This window comes from Harpia harpyja, chromosome 8, assembly GCF_026419915.1.
Source record: "Harpia harpyja isolate bHarHar1 chromosome 8, bHarHar1 primary haplotype, whole genome shotgun sequence".
In the NCBI taxonomy this organism is placed as follows: domain Eukaryota; kingdom Metazoa; phylum Chordata; class Aves; order Accipitriformes; family Accipitridae; genus Harpia; species Harpia harpyja.
In genome coordinates, this window is record NC_068947.1 from 16,105,753 (window position 1) to 16,114,800 (window position 9,048).

Sequence of the window (9,048 nt, forward strand, 5' to 3'; positions counted from 1 at the left end):
CATCCTAAAACAGCGTGGTCATATTAATAATTTCCATTATCACTTCTGCTTCACAATATTTAAACTAACTTCTAAAAAAGAGCCATAAATATAATTTTGCATGGATCCATACGAGACTGTAAGAAAGGCCAAAATGCAAAGTCCCTGAGGTGGCTAACCCTGGCTTGTACCCGTCAAGCTGAAAAGCCCCAAAAGGCAGAATTGTTTCTGGAAGTGGAGCGATCACAAGGTTGCCTAATCCTCTTCCTGTGAACAGGGTAGCAAAGTGCTGGAGAGAACTGATTTCAAATGGAAAAAGACATGGAAGAAAAAGTTGGGTTAGTATTAAAGATATCTAATAAATAGAATTAGATTTTTTTTAATCAACAAAAAATGGTTTATTTTTACTCTTAGGGATGCTAATAAAACCAAAATCCAGATTCTCAAGTGGACTGGGCATGATTTGTTACACCCATGCTGGGAAGAGGACATGATACCTTTTCATCTTTTTAATGCCTACCACATTCTGGTTTCTCAAAGCACGTGAATAACACATTTCTTATTCCACAAGCAATCCCAAAATCCATGGGAACCAGAGGCTACTGAATACCATTTAAAATCTACATACTGCTACAATAGGAAATAACAGCAAATAAGCCATTCATTGCCTAACCATAAGGTTGCTGGATATTCCTGGCTACTTGCATTTTATCTTTCTGATGCTGTCTCTACTTTGCAGGTAATTATTATATGTTGATGGTGTCAAAGAGAAAGCAGGAATAAATCTGTAACTCTGTGTCTATGGCACTGACTTGGTAGAGGGATGCACATTAATCTTCCACTTATGCTCCAGGCAACATCACAACCTCAATCACCCGCATCCCACATCAGTATCCTAAGTACAGGGCTAATGATGCAGCTACTGCTGCCTCCTTCATTTTGGCAACTGTGCCTAAACCCCTTGTGAATGATTCTAGAGCTAACAGACATGTAATATTTTCTCAAAAAAAGCTCTTAATTTTTATTTAATGAAGACCATTTGCAAAATTTCACCTGAATTTATTAATAATGTAATTTTAGTACAGTTATATTTTTCAACTAATTGGCCAAATCCCTTTCCTCCCCTCTTCCAGAAAATCATTCACCACACTCTAATGTTTTATATTCGTGAATGCCGTGAGTCCTGTAGACTGGTTTGTTATTTATTTATATACAAACATGGATCAAGCCTCAAATTAAACAGACAGCATGAAAATTCCCAGGCACAGCTGCATGATGATCACCTCATGCAGCAATCATCAATGTTTCTGAAGAAGGCTGCAGCTCTCCAACAGGATTTATGAAATGAAGGTTCACTTCAGACAACCAAGGACTGAAGGCAGAAAGCAAACAAGGAAAACTTCCATCCTTGCCCTCCGTCTGTGATGATCACAGGTAAGATCAGCCTTTTAATGAAGACAAAACTCAAGGAGCAGAGGCAGTATGGTTGAGTTTTGAGCAGCAGGCTGATCTCTTCAGAAGTTTCTGCTGGTTTCAGCCAGCAAGAAATTCAGGCCATTCCCTAGGACTGAACCAGGGAAGTGTCCCCTGTTTAGCAAAGGGCTTAAATAGCACGTGACTTTAAGCTTGTGCTTAAAGTAAAACACATGGTGAGGTGCTTATGGAAGCAGTGAGCTGAGAGTAAATAAAAATAGGAAAAGGTCTAGGAATGTAGCTTTGAAGACATTTACTTCATTTCAATACTTTTTTTTTGCCTAAAACAAGCCTGCAAAGTACAGAGATCTGCAGTCACACTGAGAATAAATAGATGCTTAAGGCTTGTACAATCCTATGTGCACATGCAGTTTTAGGACTTCCAAAGCATGGACAAAAAGATGCCTCCAAGAAGTATGACTAGATCATACCAAAAAAAAAAAAATTAGATGCAACTTCATATTTCTGATCGCATATGTCTATCTGTTGGTTTGTGTCTTTCTGGAATGGGACTTGGCCTGTCAGTTGTCAGAACTGACACTGGCATAAGCAAACAGAGCACACTGCTGCTCCGTTAAGCATCCCACCAAAACTGATTTTGGTGTAGTTTTCAAAGCTTGGAGTCAGCAGCTCCAAGGAACCTTGCTTCTTTTTAGCAGTCTAAGCTCTAAAAAAGTGACAACCTGAATGGCCAGAAAGGAAAGCATGAGAAGTAAAAATGAAAAAGATTGCACATTCAAAAAATTTGCATAGCTCTTTCAGGAAAAAGATTGGTATCATTGCCTTTCAAAGCAAAGTCTCCCAAGCACAGTTTTATTGAAGACTGCTGGAAGAGCACTCAACCCCCAGAAAAACTGCTGCAGGTGCACCCAGCACGCACAATAACCTGTAGAGTTATGAAAGGAATTTGTAATGCCAGTTCCTCTTAAGCTGCATTAGGGAACCTGAAATTGCCATATTCCAGCTGAAAAAAAGTAGCTGAGAAAGGGCAAATACCCATGGGAAGGGAGCCAGCTTCTTGCTTTGTACAACAGTCTTGGGAACAGAACCGCAAAATGTCTTCAAACAAGCACACCTCTGCTGATTCGGTACTTTTTGTACAGCTGTGTGTAGTGAAAGAATCAAAATCACCATACAAACAGCTAATTAACCAGCAGCCAGAAAAGCAGGGCTATGCTGGTTTGGCTGGGCAGCCCCACAAGGCTCAGTCCTGACCAGCTTTGGTTTGATTCGGGTTTCAGCAGATCTAGCCTACACAGTGCTTGTGCTCTACTCCAGGGGAGGGGCTTTCTCCAGAATGATTTTTTCCTTGTTCTGGGGTAGCTTTCATAACTACTCAGTTACAAAAGCAGACAAGTCTCATAGCCAACTGTAAAACAGAATATCCAAAAGAATGGTGGAGGAAAACAACGTACAAAAAAATGATAGGATTTTAGTGGCAGCAGTGTGGCACCTGAGAAAAGGTAATGCTTTCTGAAGAAGGTAGACAAAACAGAGCTTGAGAAGCATAAAAACAGAGAGTAAGGAGAAAGGAGCAGACATGTGCCTCAGGGAAAATACAGCATGGTTTTGACAGAAAGTGAAATGCAGCAGCGCTGGTTTGGATGGGAGAAAGAGAAACTAACTGTTTTCTACCATTGCCCAAACCATACCAAATGCTCCCCTGCTCATTTCACGGCCATCTGTCCTTCTGTAGCATCACACAAATCCAATGTGCTCACCTTTGGCAAGCTCTGGGTAGTTCCCTTTGCTTGCATAAATACCCAGTAACTAAACTTCCCCCAAAACCTCTTTTAATCCATAAATATGAAGCTAGTGTAACTCTGCACATAATAAATCTTTATTTTCACACATCAAGCATCAGGTACAGCACAGAGTCCACTGAATGGGCATAAAGCTAGGAGGTTTTTCCAGGGATCTGAGCTCCTGCTGCCCATGGACTTCTTACCTACAGCACTTAAAGCCCAGAAGTTCAGTTTATACTTTAAGTGTAAGTTATATCTAAACCACAGACACATCACATCACAGAAAAGGAGATAGTTTTTTGTGCTCTAGTATGAAACACACATTACCATTTAAGTTGGATACATTAACTGTGGTGTTTGGAGGCACAGATGCAAGCACTTCTTATGCCTATGTCTCTACTCACAGTAAGGCTTTTACTTTCTTGTTTATTAGCACTTTTGATAATTCAGCACAGGTCTAATTATGTCAAGTCAGTCAAGCACATCTCAGGAATGGTGCAAGGAAATTCTGTTTCAGTAAAGTAACCTCGGTCCCTGGTAGGAATGAAATAACTCTCTGAGTGAAAATAAATTACTTTGATTTAGAGACCAAGAATGTCACAAAACTGAATAAAGCCTAGTACTTTTCACTACATAAAATCTATTACCTTAGGCTCATGGTCAGCTTTTACTGTACACCATTTAACCCAGAAACTAAGCACGAAATGTTTTGGAAGATGAGCAATCTCAGAGGCGGCCTTGTGCTCAAGCTGGGTTGTTTGGCCGACTGTTTGCGTTCAGCACTTACAGATAAATCACTATCCCTAGAAATCTTTGGAATGATGAAATCTGCAGTTTTGATTCTGGTGTTTAACTTCTATCTGTAAGAAAATTTAAAATTTATTGGTAGGTAACCTTGGAGGTTTGTGGTTTTGGGTTTTTTTAAATTTAGAAATAAACTCTTAAGTCTTACCTAAATGTTTAAATTGCTTAAAATTAACTGAATAATTTTAGTGAGAGTTCCACTATATTCAAATGGTAAGATAAATTTATGACATTTACACAAGTTTTCTGACAAATAAAGGGCTTTTGCCACAGAAGGGGAGGAAAAAAAAAAAGGCATACATACGCCATTGACCTTAGAAGACCAGCTAGCAAGCTTCAACATCCACAAGGTGTCCTACCCAATGTGCCAGATACACTTAGTTGAATTACCAAAGACCAATTGGAAAGTATATCTGGATGACCTTTGCAAACATTTGACTTTGAAACACCAGAAACATCAAGTATTACTATCTAAAGGAAATATGATAGATGTTAATCAAGTTAGCACCTAATGAAACTCTTAAAGCAATTCTGATATGGTCTTGCTCTTATAGCCAAGGAGTCTTATGTAGTTCAGCTTCATTAAGTTCATTTGCCAAAACACAGAGGTCTGCTGTCTCTGGAGACACCTTTGTATAGCCCGTCTGGCATCAAGCTGCTGGTCCAGGACATTATCTCCCATAGATGCTGCTAACCCTGCTAAGTGCTAGAGTATCTCAGATAGGATGAGGTATCAACGTTGGACCCTGAGTGTCTGAGTTCAAACTAAATTGCACTGCATAGCAACCCAAATCAGCCCAAAAGCACAATTGCTGCTACCCACGCTTGTGGAGCTAGCAGGAACTTTGCCACCCACCTCACACTGGGAGACACAAGGTGACATGATATTCACAACATTCAAATACATATATGCAAAATTAAACGAACCAATGCAAAGCAGCAGGAAGCAGAAGATAAAAGAAAACAACAAACCCTCTAAAAAGAACAAGCTTGATCAACAACAGTAAAAACCAGAAACACTACACACCATAGAGTTATATCTGAAAAGTTTCTTTCTGATGGTGATGCTTCTGTTTGTTATTCTTAAAACATTATTACTGAAAGACTACGAAGCACTTTAATGTTAGACAGGTCTAGTGTAATGCTCCAGGTGAGGTAAAATATTCAAGCTTTGCAATACTTCTCCACTGAAATCATTAGAAAAGCAGCTGTATTATTTTCTAGGCATTTCTAAGTTACTTATGCTAAGTCAATCATAAAAATGCTCTTTCTTCTGTCTTTATTAATTCACAAATATTTTCAAAAACCATGCTTAATCCTAATATTTGGGGACTACAGAGTCACAACAGATGCTCTTATTCTTATTATAGGCTGCTTTCTTATTTTGGCCATGTTGTTCTTCCATAAAGCATGTACCCAAGTGCCATAATGCACATGTAGCCTTTATGACTTTAGCCTCTGCCACTCTCCGGCATTCCCTGATGGATATAAGAGTGTAAAACAAGAATAAAAAAAGTTACAAAAGTGTGCCTGCAAAGGGGGCTGTCTATCTGTGAGCCAGAAAGTCTGTAAATCACCTCTGCCAGGCTTAACAGTAATAGCTCTTGCTGTTTGACACAAAATCAGATTTCAGCTCCAGTGTTGCCGTCTAGCTACTGTACACCAACCTGATGTACAGAGTTGCCTTTAGACCACAGAATCTGTCCCAGCCTGCGTGCTAAGAAATTGCTTAAACTGGGGAGTGGCTGGGGAGCATTCACCAAAATCAGCCATTATTATCATTCATCTTTCCAGTATGGCATCGTCCAGCACATCCGACACTACTGTGTGTAAGCCTCAGAGCATTCCTCAGCCTTTTTCAAGTAACAATACTTCAAAGGAGGCTCAGCCTTGAAAAAAAGGAGTGTGCACTGAGGTGGGATAAATCAAGGCATAAACATTGCTTCAGCCCTAACCCCCCTCACCCAGAGAGATGGCAATGAGTTTTTCTTTCACAGTTAATTCCGTCTGCTACAGAAGCAGCTTCAGCCAACTCAGGAGGTACAGTATTTGCATGGGAGGTATGGCTTGTAGTGGAGAAGGTCCCAAATGCCTTCTGCTTCCCTAGATTTAGTTCCTTAGTTTTGGGTCTACTCTAAGAAAAATATCCCACCCTGCTCCACACTTAATTTAGTGAGGGAGGGAAGAGAAGAGGGAAGAAAAACACTTCAGGATGGTTTCTACACACAGAATTTCACATCTGATATTTCATCTCTGTGGACGGACGCTGTTTCCACACCAAGTCCCACTGATTTTAGTGAGATTCCAGGCATAGGCTAGAAAGCAGCTCTAAAGTGCTAAACTATAAAATACCAGAAACTAATTTTAAGACCATTAAAATTTTTCTTTTTTGTCCATTTCACTCTAACCAAAACCTTCCCTGCCCAAACGTACACAGACTGGACAACTACAAGAGATGCTACACTGCTGGGCAGTTTACTGACTCTCTGAATCCAGCCTTCCCAAACTTTGGGGCAACTATCTAAATGTTGACCATAGTTCATGTTGGAAAATCCCAGTATCACATTTTAAATTATATTTTCCAATTTCTTTTACCTCAGCCCCCATGATGTGATGTGTACCCTTCTTACTGCATTCTGAAGATCTTAAAATCCCTTGAGAACTCCTTATGTCACAAGTCACAGCTAGCGATTCCAAACAGATGCTGCTGGGTACATTCCCACTCCTGCCCTGGGTCCCAGCCCCATGGTGAGAAGGGCACCTGAGCCCACGGAAACCGAGATCCCTGCATACCCATTTCATTTAAACCTAGAGAAACCTCAAGTAACCCAGCATAGGGCCCATCAGGAGAAATTATTGGGGAGAGCACCTTGCAGGTCAGGTCTGTGCTTTTGTGTGTTGAGTGTTACCACCAGCTCCCAGGGCCGAGGGGACGGGCAGCGCTGGCCTTCAGCCACTGCACGGGAAGCCCTGTCCCGTCCTGCCTGCCGTCTGCTGAAGGAATGAGGAGCCAGAGGCAAGTTTCTTTTGGGCATTAATAACCAAATCACTTTAGCCAGGCTAGACTTCTGCCTGCCAGATTTAAACGCCCCTCATCACAGAAGCCACCTGGGGCTCCTGGAGGAGGGGAGGCTCGCGAACGCAGGTTTCCCCAGCAGCCCCTCACACCCTACCTTGACAAAGAGGGAGATGTCGTGTTCCTGCTTCTCCTCATCCTCCTCTTCTTCCTCCAGGGCGGCTGGTGAGCCCGTCTCGTCCTCCTCGTCCTCGGCCCGGCCCCGCACGCCGTTCAGGCTCTGACCGGCCGCGTCCCACTCGCTGCCCTCAGGGCCCGGGGACCCGCCGCGCTGCCCCGCTGCCGCTGCGCCGCCTTCCCCTGCCCCTGGGGCCGCGGGCCCCGCTCCTGCCACCGGCGGGGCACCGGCTCCCCGCTCCGCCCCTGGCCTCTCTGCTCCGTCCTCGCCGTCGGGGCCGCCCGGCGACCGGCATCCGCCGTCAGCCTCCCCTCCGGCCGGCAATGCCACCTCCGCTTCTCCGCGGCTCTCGGGAGCCACCTCGACCCTCGCCGGTGCCGCCGCCTCCTCGGGGACTGTTCCTGCCGTGGCTGCCTCCCGCACCGCATCCTCGGGGTCTGGCCCCGACGGGGCTTCCTCCCTCACAGAGGCTTCCTCCCTCACCACCTCCTCAGGGTCTGGCTCCAACGGGGCTTCCTCCCTCACAGGGGCTTCCCCCCTCACCACCGCCTCAGGGTCTGGCCCTGACAGGGCTTCCTCCCTCACAGGGTCTTCCTCCCTCACAGCCTCTTCGGGGTCTGGCCCCGACAGGGCTTCCTCCCTCACCACCACCTCAGGGTCTGGCTCCGACGGGGCTTCCTCCCTCACCGCCTCCTCGGGGTCTGTCCCGGCCGGGGCTGTCGCCACCACTTCCTCGGGGTCTGTCTCCGTCGGGGCTGCCTCCCGCTCTGCCTCCTCGGGGTCTGGCACCGCCAGGGCCGCCTCCGCCTCTTCGGGCTCCCTCCCCGTAGGGGCCATGGCCGTGTCCTCGGGCTCCGTTCCCGCCGGGGCTGCCTCCTCGGGCTCCGTCCCCGCTGGGGCCACTGCCGCGTCCTCGGGGTCTGCCCTCGCCGGCGCGGAGCCCTCGGGCGCGTCTACCCCTGCGGCCGCCGCCACCGGCTCCCCTCCTGGCAGACCCTCGCCCCGCGGGCCGCCCCCGTCGGGGTCTCGCTGCTCAGACCCCGCCGGAGCCTGCCGCCCCGCGCCCGGCCCACCCGGGGTCTCCGCCGCTCCCTCGGGGGAGCCGTTCCCCGTCCCGCCGCTGCCCTCGGGGGCCACCGCCGCCTCGGCCGGCTCCTGCCCAGCCGCCCCCTCCCCGCTCAGTCGCGGCGCCTCCCCGGCGGGAGACCCGTCCGGGGGCTCCGCCAACCCCTCGAGGGACACCCCGGGCTGCGGGTCCCCCGCCGCCGCCCCTTCCTCGTCGCCTCCTTCGCGCGGGACGTCGCTCCCCTCCGGCGGCGGGGCGTCAGGCCGCCCCGGGCTCTCCGCCATGCCGGCCTCCCCCGGGGCCGCCGCCCGAGAGCGCAGCAGGGCGGGCGCGTCCTGCCGCCGGGACGAGCGGGGACCAGCGGAGCCGCCGCCGCCGGGGATCAGCGTCGCGCACCGACGGGGGGGACGGCGGCGCCTGCGCACGGCCGCCCCCGGGGCCGCGCGTGTGTGTGTGCGTGCGTGGGGGCGGCAGCCACGGGTGCCCGCGCTCCTCCTCCCGCGCCTCTCCCGCACGGGGCAAGACCAGCAAGTCCCTCGCCCTCCCCGTCTCCCCCTCCGCCCGCCCCAGACCTCTCCGCCCCGGTAAATCTCTTCTCCGCTGATTTTGGCTGCAGCTGGCACAGGAGGAGGTGGCGAGAGCGTGACCGTGGTGGCACCATGCGCTGCCAGACCTCCCCTCGGCCATCTCCTCCCGACCCAGCGGCTGCTTTCAGGTGCTCAGCGGGACTGGAGCTTTTGCAAAAAGTGGTCAAAAAGCTTGCCCCCCCACCTCCAGCAGCCCCACC

At 48.3% G+C, this 9,048-nt stretch overlaps 1 protein-coding gene across 3 annotated transcripts in view; it reads right to left on the reverse strand.

The window, feature by feature from the left end:
* CLIC6 (chloride intracellular channel 6) overlaps window positions 1-8,664 on the reverse strand; it is a 31,489-nt gene extending 22,825 nt beyond the window's left edge. Inside the window, exons 1-2 of one of the 3 annotated variants that reach the window (XM_052794832.1) lie at window positions 8,099-8,664; window positions 7,175-8,068 (exon numbers count right to left, since the gene is read on the reverse strand). In XM_052794832.1, the coding sequence (XP_052650792.1) occupies window positions 7,175-8,068; window positions 8,099-8,545 (1,341 nt within the window). In that variant the 5' untranslated portion in view covers window positions 8,546-8,664. Of the gene's footprint in view, window positions 1-7,174 lie in introns of all 3 variants that reach the window. The other 2 variants (XM_052794833.1, XM_052794831.1) reach the window with 2 other exon arrangements.
* Window positions 8,665-9,048: the final 384 nt, after the last annotated feature.